Source organism: Meleagris gallopavo, chromosome 7, assembly GCF_000146605.3.
Source record: "Meleagris gallopavo isolate NT-WF06-2002-E0010 breed Aviagen turkey brand Nicholas breeding stock chromosome 7, Turkey_5.1, whole genome shotgun sequence".
NCBI lineage: Eukaryota > Metazoa > Chordata > Aves > Galliformes > Phasianidae > Meleagris > Meleagris gallopavo.
This window is the reverse complement of record NC_015017.2, coordinates 33,011,203-33,030,563: the sequence shown is the minus strand read 5'-3', so window position 1 is coordinate 33,030,563 and position 19,361 is coordinate 33,011,203. Positions and strand designations below refer to the sequence as shown.

The following is a 19,361-nucleotide window of genomic DNA, read 5'->3' as shown; positions in this document are numbered from 1 at the left end:
TTATCTCTTTCCATTTCATTCTGTGAACAAATTATGACTTGTTCAAGAGCTGGCCATTATGAGTGTGTGGTGTTTATTCAATGTGCTTCATTATTATTTCAGTTCAGTAGGAGGTTCTTCTGCTTCTAAATTATCTGAAAATAGCTTTATTTAGTAGCTACGATGGATATAAAAAAAATATTATGTTTTACCAATCAGAGGAGCATGCATGGTTTGAGCTTTTTATTTTAGTTGTCACATTCATACTCACAACACATTTCTGCCTCTGAATCATTTTAGGAATTAAATTTCTCTCATCAATATGCAGGATAATTGCATTGAATAGTAGCAAATATTGGTGAAATAAGGCAGTGACTTCAGTCTGTAATATACTGCCAAATATTTCTTATCTGCAAATAACTTATCTATCTACTAACTGCATCTGTAGCTTGCTTCCACCAGAAGGAATTTTTAGATGTTATAATATCAGAGTCTTCTACGTTTATTTTGCACACATCCATTAGCAACTTGGAAAGAATTTCCCTTTCCCAGTGTCTGCCTTCTTTTTCTGCCCAAACTATCTTTCAACATCCAGTAAATCATCCTCTTAGGAAGTGGACAGCACTGACAGACTGAAAACTTCAGAAGCTTTCACCTGAGCTTTACTACATCAGTGTAATGCAGTTATTGGCCATGGAAGCAGCTGGTGATGAAAAGCTTTCCTTCCATCTCTGAGACAAGAGAAAAAAGCTAGCACAGACCTGAGCTACCACTGGTTTGAAGTTACAGCTTAATATGCTATGCATTTTGGACTGATTTTTCCAAATGAAAATCCTTCCTAATTTTCCTGTGAAGAGAAATTCAAACACCCTGGAAAACATATTGTACAACTACGGATTTTAGAGCAATTAACAAAAAATAGAAAATTTCAAAATCTGCCGAGGAAGGATTTCACAAAATAACCATACATCATACGAATGTCAAAAATAAAAGGATTTTCACCCATAACTTAAAGTAAATATGTCACATATTTGTGGCCCCAGGCTCTCAAGTGCCCAGCCAGAAGTCCAGCACAGGGAACCTCTTTCCCAGCCATTGAGCAATCACAGCACATCACCAAAAGCTGCTGTTGGTTCCTATTATCTGGTTCAATCACTGGGCATTCATTCACCCTCCACGCAAAAATTATTTTATGGTCTGCCAGCTATTTTCTGGAGCTTTAAGATGCCCTTTAAATATATTGTGTGGCTGGCACTGCTTTACACAAAACAAACACACACCTCAGGCTTGCGGACTATATTTCTCTCAGGGTTTTTGAGCTGCCATCACCTATTGATATTATTTGATTTGCTGCCGCTATTCAAAACAAATAAACAAAATCTCAGAGCTTCGTAAACCTTTCTTTGTGTAAGCCACTGATATTTACTGGGAGTGAGAGTGACAGGCAGAGCCATCATACCCACACTCACTTGCCCTCAGAATTAAAAGCAAATGTTTAGCGAATGATCTCCTTTTGAGCTTTCAGCTTTCTGCTCCAATGTTCCTGATGTCCCTCCCAACTGTGAGCATCAGATGGAATGAGTGGGGGTCTGGCTGTCCCCACAGCAGTATTTGCACCCAGGGAGGTGGTGGAGTCACCATCCCCAGAGGTGTTCAAGAAATGTGGCACTGAGGGATGTGCTCAGTGGGCATGCTGGGCAGGGTAGGTGGATGGACTTGGTGACTTTAGAGATCTTATCCAACCTTAATGGTTCTATGATTCTATGATCTGCTCCACCAGCATCACTGCCCAAGAAGTGCAACACTGGATGACCCACAATGGTGCCATGGATGGCCTTGGAACAAGATGATCTTTGAGGTCCCTTCCAACCCAAATCATTCTATGATTTCATGTGTGGAACAGTACAGCAGAAATTCACTTTCTGCTCGTTTTTCTGATGCTTCTGCCTTCTCCAGGCAGCTCCCCTTTCACTGGCCAGCCCACAACCATTGTTCACTTCATTTATATAGGACAACATCCCACACATTAACATCGTGTGAATCTCAACCTCTGCAGCACTGATGGCAGCTTTCCCCAGGCCAATGGGGAGACAGATTTTCCAAGCAAAATCTGTATTGTTCCACCACAGATACACAAACACTGTTTTCACTTAGCAGCTGCAACAGTTATTGGTTTTGTTTGCTCTGAATGTGTCAGGGCTGCTGAGTATTTATTTGCAGCAAGAAGCTGCTGCAGAGTTGCTGAAGTTGAATGAAGCAAATACACATGTGCATCTGAACAACAGCTCCTAGATGATACAGAAGATTGGCAACAGAAGTGGCTCCTTGCAGGAAGCTATAGCAGATGACACATATAGCTTTCTCATATGTAAAGACATAAACATCTCTTTTTAGAGGCAATCTAACCTACACACACAGGAGAGTAACAGCAGCTCCATACAAGACATGGACACAGACTTTTATTATCCCACACAGCAGTACAACTGTGATACTGAGCATTTCATCACTGTACACAAAGTTAATATCTGCACCTGGTATGAATGAAAATGACCAGAAGGCTCCATCTGGTCACTGTGTGGATGCAGGAGACATGGGCAGGCATCCCACGGGAAAGCTACCTGTAGGGTCCCACTGTTTCTTTCTGGGTTTTCTTTAAATAACATTTTCATGTTATAGTCTGGCTACAGTGATATCTTTATTTATTTTCTATAGGAACAAAAGTACAATTCTCTTACATAGTGACATGCACTTTAAACTTTACTGTGATTGTCATATGGCTGCAATAAGATGCATTTTCATGAGTGCTTGCTGCAAAACCTGGGCAAGCATTGGTTAAAGCTCTCTTCTGCTCACAGGTTTCATAAATACACTCTTCAGGAGTGAGCACATAGTTGTTGTTGTCTCAAATACTGCCAAGTTTAATGAGTGAACACCCCTTTCCTCCCCAACCTTACCTTCCTCCCCCATTTCATAGAATCATAGGGGTTGGGTTTTGCTATTCCAAATCCCTCCATGCCCTTTGCATGTCCCATCTACAGCACTAAACACTTCTAATGCTAATTTGCAAAGTAGTGTTTTCTAAACTACTGCAAACAAAACTATGGGAAGGATGAAAATAATTAGCTGTGTCTCAATACCTAATATATTTGCATTGTTTAGACAGAGCACTTAATCATTAGTTGGGCCACAATCTGTTGTGTGAATTTGGATTATTACTAATACGGTTGAGCAGAAGGTTATTAATTACATGTAAATGGAGTTTTTGATATTATTGTTATGGAGAAACTGAATGTTATTAATTACATTACAAGGGTCTCACAGGATCCCTGTGCCAATACTGCGTGTAGAGCCATATTTAAGTACCATTTAGTCTTAGATGCTTTTGTTTCTTGTTCAGAACGAAGGAACTTAGAACAAGCAAACAGCACCACAAGCCAAAGCCCTGTTCCAATTAACACTCCTGAGGCTGTGAGTGATATTGAATGAGGCTGTAGGAAGGCTGCCTTTTTAAAGGTTTTTATAAATAAACTTTTTATGAAATAGATGGTCTGCTGCAATGTCACCTCCTTGGCCTGGGACTTGGCAAAGTGGTTCCCAATGCTGGGTGCAGATCCCCAAAGAGGACATCTGAGAGAGGGGTTCAGATCCCAGATCTAAGTGGTGCAGAATTTCCAAGTGTTTTCTTTCTAAAACGGCTCTTACTTACATAAAAGTTTGAGGCACTATTTACTGTTTTTACTTTAAAATGCAATTGTATTAATTTAGAGGAATTTTGCATGGGAATTGCATTGTAGTTTTGACAGTTAAATTCTGTGAAATTTGCAGCGAAGGCTCTGTTATGCTACATTTTGTCCCCTTTTGTCTTGTATACTATTGTTTTGCCTTTGGCGCAATAAAAATTATCTTTAAAAACAGTGACAGAAATGGATTGACTTTGACCTTCTGAGTATCTTGTCAATAAAATAAGAATGATAAATCTGTTTCAGAGTGCCACTGGCATAACATTAAAGTAGAGTGATAATTCAAAAAGCAGTGTTTGAAAAATGATATTATGGGGAGGGGTCTCATTCTCTGTCAATAAATATGCTCTATTTACAGTGCAAAGGGGTAATTCTGCTAACTGCCACACTCGCTCTCAAAACCAAGTCATGTAGTCCCTGTTATGTGCTCTCTACCAGCTACATCACTGTTAGCAATTAAAGACTGCTTCAGCAAGAAATGAGCTGAGCCTTCTGTTGCTGATGTGCAGAGCAGCCCAACTCCACCTCAACCTCCTCTTGTGCCCCACTCTACAGTGCTGATACAGCCACAGTGGGCTTTGCAGAAAAGGAATAAATGGTTGCTAACAAAGAAAAGGCTTTGTTTTTCTACATGATCAGCATTTGCTAACAAACAACTTCTAAAAAAAAAAAATGACTGGAAGGCTTCCTTTTATGAGGTGATAAGAAAATACTGAATATTCTGCACTGAATCATGAGAAACATGAAAATAAACAGAGTGGGAATGTAAACAAACATACACTGAAGGGCAGCAGTTTAGAGTCAAACTTAGTGATGCACACACAGGAGCTGTGATGTGCCTGGCTTTATGGGTACCAGCCTGGGGCGAGTCTGACCTGTGGCTCCAATAGTTGCAAGACTAACTCAAGCTTATTTCTAAAGAACACACAGTTGGCTTTTCTCTTTTTAGTACTTCTTGTTTTCATTATTTTTATAAACATGTATTTAAAAGTATGTGAATCACGGAATCATAGAATGATTTGAGTTGGAAGGAACATTAAAGGGGGACAGACAAATCCCTTGCATCGTTGCCACCCCTCTTTTGATGCAACCTGGGGCACAGTTGGCCTTCCAGGCTGCAAGAGAACATTGCTGGTGATGTTAAGCTTTTTCTTCACCAGTATGACCTTCTAATTTTATATGGTGAAATACTAAATTCCATCATTTCCCACTGTTACCCTTGAAATCCAAACTAAATATGAACATAAGTATCATAGAATGGCTTGGGTTGGAAGGGACCTCAAGGATCATCAACCTCCAACTGCCCTGCTTCATGCAGGGCCACCAACATCCATATCTAATACTAGACCATAAAGTAGATACACTCAAGTGATTTTAAGTGGTTATTGCCAGAATCCAACTATCTTCTTTAATCTTTGCCCTGTCTCACCTTTCAGCTCCCGAGTGCTCCCCAGCTGGACATCGCATCCTCCGCAGCCCATATCGCAGCACCAGGTTCGACTCGCTGGAGCTGCAGCAAACGTCTGCTCAGGACCTGGTGTGTGACCACTCATTGCCACCAGCATGGTACCGGTTCATGATCAACAACACGCCTGCAGAAATGCCAACAAGATGCATTGAAGTCAGTAAAAATTATGCAATAACCCTGGTGAACGTGAATGAATCTGTTTCCTTTCCAGCTACCTCTATAACCTCTTAGCCAGTAGAGTGCAATGGGGAATGGGAGGTAATGGGAAAAGCTCTTTCATATCACCACTCTGAAAAGAAGACAATTTTTTTCTGGTTTTCTGTGTATTTCATATATATGACAGTAATGTTTAACTTGCATCATTACTGCTCCAGTAACCTGAGACCCTAAGCAAAGTTGTTACCATATCACATAGCCCAGTTGCAGGAGATTAGAACTATTGCACACAAACTATTCAACAAAATTATTCTGAAAACAATAAACTAATTACTGTAAATGACTTTACAGATGATATATTCAATCGAGAGTGCCAGGAAGTTTAATTTTAGGTGATGTGAACCCTGCTGGAGAACCTTCATGAAATTAACAGCCATGCAAAACAGACCTGTGAACTTGTCATAACGAGTATATCTTCATAATCTAACATGAAATGTTAATAGATAATTGTTGCTTGCGTGGGATTTCTAGCTCTCTGCTTACACAATCCATAAATCTAATTAATGTGAACAAATTGACATGATTATTATTGAAATATTCATTTAATGGCTGTTATCCTTGAAACAGTATCCCAGTGCACTATCTGGTTTATTTAAAAAAAAACTGTTTTATAATTCTATAAAATTATTTAATTTGTCATTGTATTTCAGCTTTTTTTCACTATGTAGCAATTCTTAACTGCCTGACATTTATTTCTGACAACGTATTCTTTGTTTCTTCTAATCTCTTCTACAGAGTGTTTTATTCAGATTTGTACAGCTATATTCATTAGTTTAGTTCTTTATTTTGTAACATAATTCTTACCATTGGTTTCTTCATTATCCTCCAAATGACAGTAAATCTCTGTTTTGCTGTTGAAGGATTACATCTGTTAGATGTCACGATTGGAAGAATATGCTTCTTTCAGATCTTCACCTTCTAAGTCTGCCTCTACGTTCCATCTCTTCCACTTAATTAAATCATTGTTTAATTTGGTTTTCCATTTAATTTGAGCAAAAACCTCTGGAACAAAATAATTTAAATTAATAACTGCACAGCTTCCACTCCCTAATAAGCAGTTATTATTGGGCATTCTAGTCTCTGGCTGGAGTGAGCTGATTTTAATTAAACGAATCAAAGACAAAATCCTCAACAGACAGAAGGGAAAAGGCACCAAATAAAGCCTGACAGTACAGCTTGAAAGTTAAAAAGTACGTTACTCCAAAACCTTGTAAAATATGTGTCTAGTGTTATTCTGTTGATACTAACTGTATGCAATTAGCAGGTTATCAATAGATAAGATTAACTTCTTAATTCAAAGCCATGGTAGGTAAGGATCTTTGTCACCCAACTAAGCTGAAAGGGGATTTAAATGATAAAAGAGATTCAGAAGTCCTGTCCTGACTAAGAGACAACTGCAGGAGGAGAAACATCTCATGATGGGTGAGCAAATGGGAGATTACAACCACAAAATCTGAATCTTGCCACAAAGAAGCTCTACAACAAGAAAAGAAGATATCTCAGTACTGTTGAGTAACCACAGAAAGTCTTTTGTTCAACAGAGGGCAGAACCAAGTCACAAAGGGAAGCAAGGAAAAACACTCTTAAGAAGGACCTTCTCACCCAGTAATTAAACAAGCAAGTGGGAAACAAAGGGAAAAGGCAGGGGAAAAAAAGTTATTTTTGTCAAATAGAATGAAAATATCAATTGTGTTCCAGAATTCTCCATCCCTGGAATCTAAGTGCTGTCCTTAAGCATTTCTTCTTCAAGTGGGAAAAAAACTTTAGATTCAAATAGATTATCAAACTTACACCTAGTCTGCTGAATTATCCTGGGGGAGTAGAGAAAGATCCTCACCTTCCATCTTTGATTTCCTAGAATTACAGAACCATCAAATATCCTGAGTTGGAAGGGACCATCAAGTCCAACTGCTAGTTCTTCATTGCCTTTCCCCCTGTGCTCCCAAAGAAGGCACAGCAATTGCTAGGTCCTGGGTGTGTAGTCTTGGCCACAGCCACTTCTCCATCCAACAAATAGTAGCAAAAAGCAACACAGACTTACGTATTTTGTATTCCCAGGTATCAAAGCTATGGCCTACTGTTCAATAAATTGTTTTTAAACAATTGGCAAATTCACCTGTAAAATGAAACAAACAAACAAAAAAAAAATCACAAAAGGAAGAAGGGGTAGATAAGCCTTTACTGAGTTTAAGGATGGCAGCAACGTGATATTCAGAGAAAATCTATTAAAAAAATACAGAGATGTATTTAAATACCAATGTGGGAAACAAAATGACATCAAGCACAGAAACAGGCTTCCAAATAAGAGTAACGTAGGGTGCACACATACGTCTGCATGCATAGATTTACAGGTACAGATGGGCATGCTCTGTGAAAGGAATGAATACTACAAAGAAAGAAGAGAGAACACAACCTTTAGATAAGAGATCACTCTGTGGATTACAGAGGAGCAGCACCCTTTGCTACCTTAATGCCCACAATTCACAGCAAACCCAGAAATACAGCTGTACCTTCCTTCCTCTTGTTTACAGAGAGGTAAAAAAGCATAGATTTCATTGCAATCTTAAGGAAAAATGTCAATTAACAATTTGATTATGCAAATAGTAATTGGTTCAGGAGGCAGAAATAATACTCCTGGTACTGCATGCATGAGTTGGATTCATTACTTCTCAAAGCAACACTAATATTGTCAGCTCCGGGTAATCGATTGTAAATAGAAAATGATAAGTTGAAAAGAAAGGGATTAAATCCAGGCTCACCACTAGCACAACTACCAGAAACACACATTTGTCCTCTGAAATGGAGATTTTTAATACCCATGGTGCTCCAGCAAGGATATCTACAGCAGAACTGCAGATGTCTCAACCTATGACAGCATTTTGGAAATGCCCAGTAACAATATCTACCCATCACATCAAGATTACTTCCAATATCCTCCTTCAGAAATTTCTCTCTCTAAATGAGCAAAACTATCTCCAAAATCGTGCATTTAAGTTCATGTGCAATTAGTATATGCAGCAAAAGGACAAGCAGTGTTTGCTCAACAGCTGCATTTGTAACAATATAAATTTTCTTTTATACACATAAATACTAGTCTATAACATAGGCTGATACACTAATCTCTGGTGTACCAAACACAGACACTTTAAGTATGCCAAACATAACCTGCCTATGATGCCTGATATTGTAGCCCTTGGAGAAGATTTATTTTTCCCATGCTCAGTGTAATTTCCTTCTCTACTTAACCTGTTGTAGAACATTTTATAATCACAATCAAAATAAAATATTTCAACTGTATGCTATTATTTTTTATTTTGTTTCAGTTTTTATTTTGCTCTAAATCCAATCCCCCTTCAATTTGCATTTTTTTTTATGAACTTAAAAGCAAGTAACATTATCAAGGTATGATTTCATGTTTTCATCTGCAATTCTCTTTCTTGTAAGTATACATGAATACTTCAACATCATAATGGTAGGTATGATGAGGTTTTGTTTTTCTAGTTTGTTTTTCTGACATGCAAAAAGCATTCTGTAGATAAATTGCAATTACAGTCTCTATTGTTCAGAAGCAAGTACTTAAAAGAAACACAAGACACACGGTGGCTTAATTGCTGCTACAGATATTCCTGATGTAAACCAATTTCTGTGGCATTCAGCCCCAGATTTCAATTAAAAAAATATCTTATTTACTTTAACTTACTACAAAGAAATTGAAAAAAACAACTGAGGCAAAGTAAAGTTTTGAGTGGATAACAGATGCAAAATCACAATGCTTTAGCAGTCAACCAACAATATACCAAAAAGCCTTCTATCTTGCTAACTAAAACAATGCATTTCTCACATATGGTGCTAGTTATTTTTAAAAGCATAATTTCAGTGCAATACCCAAGTGACAAGAACAATCAAGCTTGATTTCTTTGTGCAACTATAAAGAACCTCAGAGAGTTCCATCAATCAAACTGGTTGATTGTCCAAACTCCAACTAAATGGAAGGAGACATCATTGGATTACGCAGTAATGGTTTGTCCCATAATCATTGGCAACAGGAAACAAATTTAATTTTTTCATTTAGGTTTAGTGAACCAAATTATTTAAATGATTAGCTGGTGCCTAATCGTGAAGCAGAAATACCCAATAAATGCTCACCTGCTACAAAAAGGTGTTGTGAACATTAATTAGGGCATGTTTATAAAACTCTTTGAAGATCAAAATCAGCGCTTAACTACTACTGGATAAAGTACGAAAGTACACTGAGCACTCAAAAAGCCTTTCAACGGCATGAAGACTGCTTTTTTGTGTGCTAGAGAAGCTTTCTTTTGTCTAACCAGTATCATGGAGTACTTAAATAGAGATGCAATGAATGACCTAGATTTAGGGTTAACAACAATACAGTTTATGTCACTAACTTACATTATGTTGGCAAAGTGCAAGTACAAGTAAACGCATCAAATTAAGTAATCAAACATACCTTATCCACTACATGGAATTTTAATCAGGCATCCATTAAGATTCACATTCTCAAAACCACGTAAGAGAATTTGTAGGGAGAAGACCTACAATGGACTCAGAAATAAAAGGACAAACTTTAGGCAGTATTGCTCTGCCGTAGCTTAGTTTTCTTCCTGCTGCATACCTCCATTTCAAGGGAGAAATGCTGATATTTTCCTTGCCACAGCACAAGTGCTGCCATGTGCTGTAAATGATGCAGACTGCCCGGGTAACTCCAGCAAACCCATGGTCTGATTCCCACCATTGACTTCTCAGCAGACAAACTCCTGCCTGCAAGAAACTTTCAGAGTGTGCTCCGGTGTGGAGGCAGCTGTACAACTCTCATTCTTCATTTCAGAAGTGCTACTGAATTATGGTGTGAGATTCCCACGGCTTTTTTCTATTCTTAGAGCAGCAATGACTGTAGTTATTGCAAGTAAATGCTATGCCTTAAATGCCAATCTTTTGCTACCTCTGTATTCAAATTTCTGTTTACTCTCCCAAATGACTGCTTCAGCATTTACTGCTAATTATGCCACAGCTGGAACCTGAACATTTTGGCTCTTTGAAATCTCTCCTCCTAGACATTTTTCCCATTTTCCCTTTGTTTTATTCTGTTCTTATCTGTGCTGCTCATTGAATACATGAATATACAATTGCCCTTGTCTTCCCAGCTCTGTTTTCTAGTTCACAGAGGCCTTGCACAGCAAATCTTTTTGGCCAGCATGGAGCAACTTGCCCAACTAAGGTGTTCAGCGTGTATCTCAAAGCAGAAAGTGAACTTGTTGGCCTCGTAAAACTGCCAGGGAAACACAAATTCTTGATCTATACCAAAATTCTTTGTTGGCCACTGCATCATGTAATTTGTTCCAATAACTGTTTTCTCACAGTCTGCATTTCCTGGTTACAAAGTCAGTCAAAAGGGTTCGTCACATCTTGTCATTTGTGCATATTACATAATAAACAATTTAACTCAAATGGTTTCAGCGTGAGATTCGCCAGAACAAAGCCAGGGTGCTGTGGATCACAGCAGGGGTTTATCGGAGAGCTTGCACACAATGCTGGAGGCTGGCTCCAGCAGGGCTAATCCATACTTTCTCAAGCATTGAAACAGCTCACAGACTTATGGCAAGGATAAAATACAAAGAGGGAGAAAATCACTGCCTTCTGATTTCAGTGGGATTTTTGTTGTATTTTTTCCTGTGTGTTAAGAGGGGACACAGACCCACTTTTAGGTACAGATTGCATTTTGCAGCCAGAATGCACTCGCATCTGTCTATTTATCTACATGGCCCGCAGCACTGTAGATATACAAGTCTCATTAATGAATTTGTCTTCTCAGTACTGCTGCAGGGAAGCACTATCAGCATTCCAACAACCCCTTATACCACTGTTTTAGAGATAAGGAACAAAGGCACATCAGCAGCAAGGGGTTGCCCAAGGTCGGGCAGCTGGTGGGGAAACTGAGGCACCACACCTACCTACATGTTGAAGTCACTTACTCAGGTCAAGATAGAAAGGAACAGGTGGAAGAGCTTGTTTTCTGGTCTTTCTAGTTCATCTGCTCCCACAGTTACCATAAAAATAAAATAAATAAAAAAAAAACTTAAAAAGTGAAGCAGCAAAGCTGGCTGGGCCAATGGGAAAAAATGTTAGACTTTTTTTGTGGGTTTTTTTTTTGTTGGTTTTTTTTTTTTTTTTTCCAACGTGATGTGTAGCCAAATGTCCACAGCAGGAGGGAGCATGTTGCTGAAGCTGAACAATTAGATATAGCGTTGTTCCCTACCGCGGGCTGAGGAAATGCGAAACGGCTGCAGCAGACACTCTCTCTGTGGAATGTGACTAATATATGAGAATTGATTATTGCTGGTGTTTGGTTTTAATTTGCAAACCTTAACTCAAATATCACTCTGCTTTGCATACTGGTGAATGATGGGTAACAGTACAGAGTAACAAGGCAGCACTGTGATTGACTGTGAATATTTTATCTGATGAGGATTTTGCCTAAACTCCTTGTTGAAATAGTAAAATTAAAGACAGCTTTGGGTAATCACATGTCCTTAGCCCATATCAGATCTGAGATGCCTGAACATCCCTCTGTAAGATCAGAAAGGTACATTTGGTACAACTTCTCCTAGCCATGACCCAAAATGCCATAGTTTTAAGTATTTTAGGATCAGCCCTTTCCAATGCGCGAGCCTCCTGCTGTGGTTGGTTGCAGTACTCAGTGACTTCAGGGACCTTATCTGTGGATTTGATTGAATCTATTAGAATATAGAAAACGGAAGGTCAAAAACCCCAGAAAATTTGAGCAATTTACATCACTCGTATCCGTTTTCTTTCAAGGACAAGGAAGAGGGTTAGCCCCGAAGACATGCTTGGGCCATCCTGGGAGGTAGGGCAGGAGCTGTCAGGGCAACAGCAGCTGGGCTGAGCTGAAGTGAGGACTCTCAGGACAGGAGATAATAGCCTTAAGCCTTAACAGAGAAGATTGAGGTTGGATATTAGAAATAAATTGTTCTCAGAGAAAGTGGCAAGATACTGAAACAAGATACCAAAAGAAATAGTGGAGTCACCAGCCCTGGAGATGTTCAAGAAATACGGAGACAAAGCACTGAGGGACATGTTTAGCAGGCATGGTGGGGGTTAGGGTTAGGGTTGGACTTGGGGCTCTCAGTGGTCTCTTCCAACCTTCATGATTCTAAGATTCTAAAGTGTTGGCTGGGATGTCGTGAGCACTGTGGCCTCCTGCTGCTTCCCTACAATCACAGTCCTTGGTGGCTCTCCATTGAGTCCTACCAGCTTCCGACAAACTTTTTCTTTTGTGCACATTCTCAGATGAACAAGTGTGGGACACAAGCTCCGGTGTGGCTGTCGCTGAGGTCTGAATCCCTGCCTGCTCCAGGTGAAAGCAAGCACCTGATGGCCTGTGCTACCTGGCAGATCTTTGGAGGCACCAAGGACTGCTGCTTGTTCCGGATACCCATCACTGTCAGGAACTGCATCAAGTTCTTTGTTTATCTCTTGCAGCCGACTCAAGGATGCATGGGCTACTGTGCAGAAGGTGAGGATCAATTAAATATTTATCACTAGGACTGTCTCTGTTACTCTTGCTGCTATTCAAAAGTCCTGGTACTGCAGTACACATCTCAGTGACCCTGCAGTCAAGCATCACTCCCAGTAAGATGCAGACTATGTAGAAAATAGATCAGCCACATTCCAAGGTGCTCCTGAGGTACAGGTATTATTGCCAGCACACAATGGAAGCTGGTTTGTGTTACTGAAGAGCTTATGTGGTTACAGATCACTTGTTACCTTTCCTACTGTATTTCACTCCATTTTGGCTTGAAGATGCTCAGCCAGTGAGCGGAAGCATCTTGGTTATAACAAGGCATTGTATGCAGAACAGTTTCTAAGCCTTGTTCTTATCTTAAATAACCCAGTATCACCCAGAAAGATAATTCTGAAATTCTGAGAGGAAAAAAATTCCAATAAAAATCTTTTTCATGACATATATGTAATTATTCTCATCAGAAATAATTTCCAGCCTACTACAAGGGATCTAACCTCTGTTCCATAGCTAGGAAACAAAGGAAATAGCAGAAAGCAATTGCTCACTCTGTTAAGCCTTCTGAACTTCAGAGCATGTTCAGGTGCATATAGATTTAGTTAGAAATGATGGTTCTTCCTCAAAGAGGAAAAATTACCATTGTAAATCCCCTTCAGCATTTTTTGGACAGAGACATGACACATTGAAAAAATAGGGTTATCACCTTTCAATTAGAAAAAAAAAATCAAGTTTAAATAAATTCTAAAGAGAGAGATAACTATGTTCTTATCTTTATCAATATTTTAACATTTGCACACGGAGAAAAGACGACAGAGAAAAAAGACTTAAAGAAAGTGAGATTAATTTACTATTTTGAAAAAAAGAAACTGGCATTAAAGTAAATGAAGCTGCTCTTTAATTTTCATGATTCTTTCTCAGAAATGATTTTTTTTACCTGAAAACCTTCATTTTTCAGTAAGCTTTCAGTTGAACAAGCTGAGCTTTCTCCTATACTTGAAGACTTTTTACCAATACCATTTCAGTGATTAGTTTTGAACTTTCTGCCAATCCATGCCTATTCAATAACATTAATCCACCTGCATTTTTCATAAAAAGAAAATTAAATAGTTTTTTCTTTGCACTCTATTCCAAAGCAATGACTTTCTACCACTGATATTGAAGCTTTCTATTTTATTTTATTTTTCCCCATATATTTCAGTAATTCTTTAACTTCTTGATTTAAGGATGCTTTCAGAATATGGTGCAATGGATGGAAAGAACCCAAAGCTGAAGTTCTGGAGGGATGTTGACACACTGTCTGAAATCCATTAAGCAATGGACAAGTGTTAATATATCGGTTCTCCATTCTGCCTCATGTCTTACTGCCTTCTGCTTCCATAATATTCTCTATACTCCTTCAAAAAAAGTTTCTTAAAATATCCTTTCAAAGCCCCTGCACCAGCTTCTTGTTCCTTTTGAGTCCAAGTCTCTGGAGATGAGAGAACATCACCCTACAGCATTAAATATCTTTTTGTTTCTCCTTAAGAGGAAAAAAACTATCAAAGTTCATCCTTTGTTGAAGCCTATAGAAATAGACTGTATTTTTAGCGCAGTAGAATTATTCTGGGGAGAGTGAGACTATACTGAGCAAGCTCATCCTAGCTATGTCCCAGCACAGCCTAGAAAGGATTCTCACAGCACAGTAATATGAGTTGGATGCTATTCTGCAACATCATTTGTTCTCATATCTCTTCTGTAACTTACTGAAAAACTCAGGTCAGAAGGTTCTGCTTCTGGGAATGCAAAGCTGGCAGCCTTTGCTGAAATAATTAATTTGTATTAACCCGTGTGCTTCATTTCAATAATGTTCTGAATGCAAAATTAAAAAAACAATATCCCAGGTCTAACATTATAGCAATGGGCATCAGTACCAAAATAGCTACTTTTGAGCTTCATATGAAATACAGTGTCTTGTTTACATAGTTAATTAACAAATCACAAGAATATAAATGTGGCATTTCTCTCACATTTAGCTATACTGAAATCTTCCTGTTGAGTGAGCGATTCTAATATTGAAAATGTTTTCTCCTGAATCCTTCTGCTTTGCCTTTCAGAAAAACTTCCAAGCCTGACTTTACAGCCAGTGATAACTTCTGAGCTCGTGAGAGGTCGTGCCCACCTGAAATGCGCCTATAGCTCACCCAGCTGGGGGCTGAGCTACACGGTGCTCTGGTCACGTCTGGTCACCCCGGGCAAACAGGAGCAGATCCATCAGGACACCACCCTGCAGACGTGTTCCTACCTGGAGATAAGCAGCAGACATCTCCAGCTGGGAGACACAGTAATGCAGCAACGCGTGGTCCGGCACTCTGCGGGGTCAAATCCCATCTGAAAGCTCCGCTGGGTGTATTCTAGGGCTGCTCCTCACTCCTTACATTTACATCTAAAGTGAAAAAAAATATCAAAATGAAAACTTGATTTCAAACAGGCTTATATAATTTTTACCGGATTTAGGACACATAATATTTCTTCGGACTGCATGGTGTTTGTTGAAGCCGTCCATTTTACTGTTTTCTAATGGTAACATTACACATCCATGACAGCCTGAACACCATAAAAGTGGTACAAGTAATAGAAACACATGCCTGAGACAGTTCTATCTTAGTGTTGTTGTACTGTGCAGCAGCAAGAATCTGCACTAGACACAGACGCAGTTATATGCACTCAGTAATTTTTATACTCATGGACCAGAGACACAATAGCATCATTTCACAGAACAGAAAGACAGGACATTTTAAAATAGAGTGAGGTTTATTTTTATGGTCTTTTTCATGGTGTTCTGCCTCTCTGATTCCAAATTTGTGGTTCAATAGTATGCTGAGAGAGAATTCATTACAAAACAATCTTTAAGAAGTTATTTGATGGCTTACATGGCAACACAGATCTAGCGTCAACAACAACAACAAAGCTGAAGCCAATACAAGATGTGGAAAAAATTGACTTGTGTATGAATTCACGGCCTTTCACGGTACTAAAAAAGACTTTAAAAGTTAAATTAGGTTCATAACTTTTACAGGCAGAGAGCCATTAGTGATGCTACAATGAACTGAAAGAATAAACAGGGATAATGGCCTTGTGTTAAAAGTAGGTTGGAAATAGTCTTGACATTTCACAGCTCCTCTTTAAGATAGTTAACGAATAAGCTTTTTGCAGTTCTTGAAGAGATGAATCATTTATAACCATGGCACAATCTAGATAGGTTTTTCTCTTATTCGTCCTCATAATTATGCCTCCTGAGTTCGGAATCTGACGGATGCAGCCCTCACTTATACTACAACACAATGCAGAAAATTATGCCAGTTTTCAAGACAAGTTTGTGTTACAAAGAGATATTTTCATCAAAGCAATTTCATGTGTAATCACTTCAAATCTAGATTTAACAATCCTGAGGGATTCAGAGAAAATATAGTTCTACTAACTAGTTTCATCACCAAATCCTTATAAGACCATTTTTATTATATTAAATTTTCGGTAAGCCCTTCTTGTCCTCTCCTGAAAGCCACATGTTTAATTTAGCTGGTCTGGTGACGTTAAAATGTTCTTTGCCTTGCTAGAATTTTTATCTAGTTATTCTTTCTAAACAAACTTTGCAGCCTTTTTGATTAATTACACTTAGCCATAAATCATCGTTGAAAGCCAAACAACAAAGCCCCAGCTGAAGCTGGGAATTCAGTTTTAGATAGTAGAGATTTTAGAAAGGTACATATTTGCCATCTCACCCAGGGTTTCTGATAACAGTCATAAAGGGCTGGATGCCCCTTTCATTCCAGAGGTGTAAACCTGAAGTATCTCCATAAGCACTGATAGGGCTACCATGAGGGAATGGTAATGCCACCCATAGGGAGATGCAGACCTCGAAAACTAAACTTTGCTGCACAGATGTGGTTTGGGCCCAGGATGTTGCAAACAAGATATAAGTGGAAGGTATTTTTTCCTTTTTTTTTTATTTTTTAAATTACTTTTACAATGATTTATATTCAAGCTATAGTTTATCTATCAGAAAGTCCCCAGGTAATGGGTTAATCATATATAATCAATATATTTTAACACTCAGTCAAACCTCAGAGAAGAGTAGAGATTTACCAGCCAACATTTCTGAATTTGCATTGACTAAACAGCCACTTATTTTTTAATAGCTGTCAGGTGTGCATTTCTCCTCCATCTTTTGGCTCCAGTTTTGTTATTTCAGACAGTAATGTTGGCAGTATAACATTCATGAAACTATTGCTGTTTTAAATAAATCTATAACACGCCGCTGTTTCTATTCGAGCACTGAAAAAAGCCTACTTCATGTGATACAAAAATCCTGGCATTCTGAAGCCTTATTTATGCGATGGTGAGAGAGGTCATTTAATTCCTTGAGGCACAGCCATCTATAAATTATAGCGGCACACTGTGAGTAATGAGTTATGCTAAGAAAGGTGTTTAGAAGAAAACTGTGCAGTTTTGCTCAGTGCAGCAATCTCGAAGTTCATACAATGAGGAGCAATTGTCACTACACATAAACTATCATATAGTCATTAAGGTTGGAAAGACCTCTAAGATCATCTACTCCAACTACTGACCCATCTCCAAAATGCCTACTAATCATGCCACTCAGTGACACATCAACAGGTTTCTTGAAAACCTTCAAAGATGGCAATAAACTAAAAAAGCTTTTTTACTTAAATATTTACTTAAACAGACTGGGCATTTTGTAGGACACTGCAATACATCAAAAACGTGCAACACATCAAAAATCCAGCAAAAGACCATAAATGAGTACCTTGATATACAACAGAGTTAATTTTCACACTTGACAAAAAAAGGAGTGAATTTTCCCAGCGCTTAAATATGAAACCAATCCCAGTCATTGGACTTAGCACAGCAACAGAGACAGGAAAAATTACCTTTATGTAGGTTACACCTCCTCTTAAAATTTGCTTCTGAAACTTCAGGCAGAGAGTGAAGAGCATTTCCACAGAAGCAGAGCTCCAGGTGAGCTTGGAATGAGGGTAAAGCAGTAACAAGCAGAGCTTCTGAGGAGCTACCTCACTGCTCCCCTGGAATACTTACCTTCAGCTCTGCTCCTCCTTTCTCCTCTTACAGGCTCTGAAGCACAGCTGCTCCCTATAGAACCACTCTTCCAGCCCTGGCCCATTGGCATTAAATTGAGCAGAATAGGACATTTGGAGGCCTTTCAAGCCATCACCAGATACGCTTTCACCTGTCAAGATCAATTCCCTGCCAATCCTTCTCTTTCAAGCCCCCAGTGTGCATGAGAGGCTCTACCTTGCAGCCCCTTGCCTGCCTTTTGACATGGGCTGTGCAGCTCCAGTTCTGGAGTTAATAGAGAAAATTTACTCAGTCTTCTGTACCGTACTGATAGCACACAGACGTCCCTGTCCAGTCAATGGGCAGAGGTATCCCAAGTGCTCACCACTCATGTTGAGAAGAGAGCTCTCTACAGATGGCCAATGTTAATTACTGACCTGAGCAGCATCAGGTCCCCCGCCTCTCACAAGACTGGCTGTCTGGGTCAGAAATGTGCTTCCATCCACTCCTAGTACTCCAACCTGGCAGCTCTCCTCATTTTGGAGACAAGTGTCACTGCCCTGGGAAGATGCTCTCACTACACGCTCAAGCTCCCATAGATGATTCCTGCAATGCATTCAAAACTAATTAGAGATGTGGAAAAGAGTGAAACGTAAGGGTCTTTTTCTGTTTGAAATGAGTAGAAAGAACAAATTTGGGCAAAATTTACACTCAAGAAGCTTTGAAGAAAGTATGATGATGTGCAAGTTGTTAAGGAGAAATTTGCTAAAGATGATGACAGCTTCCAGAATTAAAATACTCTCCCAAATCATTTCCCAGAGCTACCCGACCTCCACCAAATCAATGGCTGAACTCTGTTTCTCAGCGAGTATGCAGCTCACAGGATTCACTATGAAGTGGAAAGAAACCTGAGTCCACTTAAAGGCATAAGCCTGCTCCAAAGCATGGGAAATAAGACATTTCTTATCTACTAAGGCATATTTCTAGCAGGAATTTGTGCCTATAAGTAGTTTTCTGCCCTATAGGAAGATATACAGAGAAGGAACAGCCTACAGCTGGCAGGGATCAAGTTATCAAAGGCACCCTTAAACTCTGTCCCTTTAAAGGGGATGCTGAAAAACAATATTATTTGATTTTTTTTTTTAACAGATCTGATGAGTTTGTGGAAAGCTACTGCCTAACATGTCATGGCCATCAGCATGTGGCTGTCAGTGCTGCTTTTATCTCTTTACTTTAAAAAAGCAGCATTCGTAGATGGAGAAGGGAAAGAGGAGAAAGAAGAAGTTGATTACTGAACTGAAGAAAAATGAGTGTTTAGCTGAAGGCA

At 39.1% G+C, this 19,361-nt stretch overlaps 1 protein-coding gene across 1 annotated transcript; it reads left to right on the top strand.

Moving 5' to 3' along the window:
* Nucleotides 1-5,154: 5,154 nt before the first annotated feature.
* Nucleotides 5,155-19,304, top strand: LOC104911837 (von Willebrand factor D and EGF domain-containing protein-like). The gene is made up of 3 exons (XM_031554262.1): nt 5,155-5,340; nt 12,730-12,955; nt 15,055-19,304. The coding sequence occupies exons 1-3, from the start codon at nt 5,296-5,298 to the stop codon at nt 15,330-15,332; spliced, it is 549 nt and encodes a 182-aa protein (XP_031410122.1). The 5' UTR covers nt 5,155-5,295; the 3' UTR covers nt 15,333-19,304.
* The last annotated feature ends 57 nt before the right edge of the window (nt 19,305-19,361 follow it).

Excerpts from the sequence above, each read along its gene's own strand:
- LOC104911837 (XM_031554262.1), top strand. The coding sequence starts at position 5,296 with ATGATCAACAACACGCCTGCAGAAATGCCAACAAGATGCATTGAA. Across the intron at positions 5,341-12,729 it reads TGCCAACAAGATGCATTGAA|ATGAACAAGTGTGGGACACA; the intron begins GTCAGTAAAAAT and ends GCACATTCTCAG. Across the intron at positions 12,956-15,054 it reads CATGGGCTACTGTGCAGAAG|AAAAACTTCCAAGCCTGACT; the intron begins GTGAGGATCAAT and ends TTTGCCTTTCAG.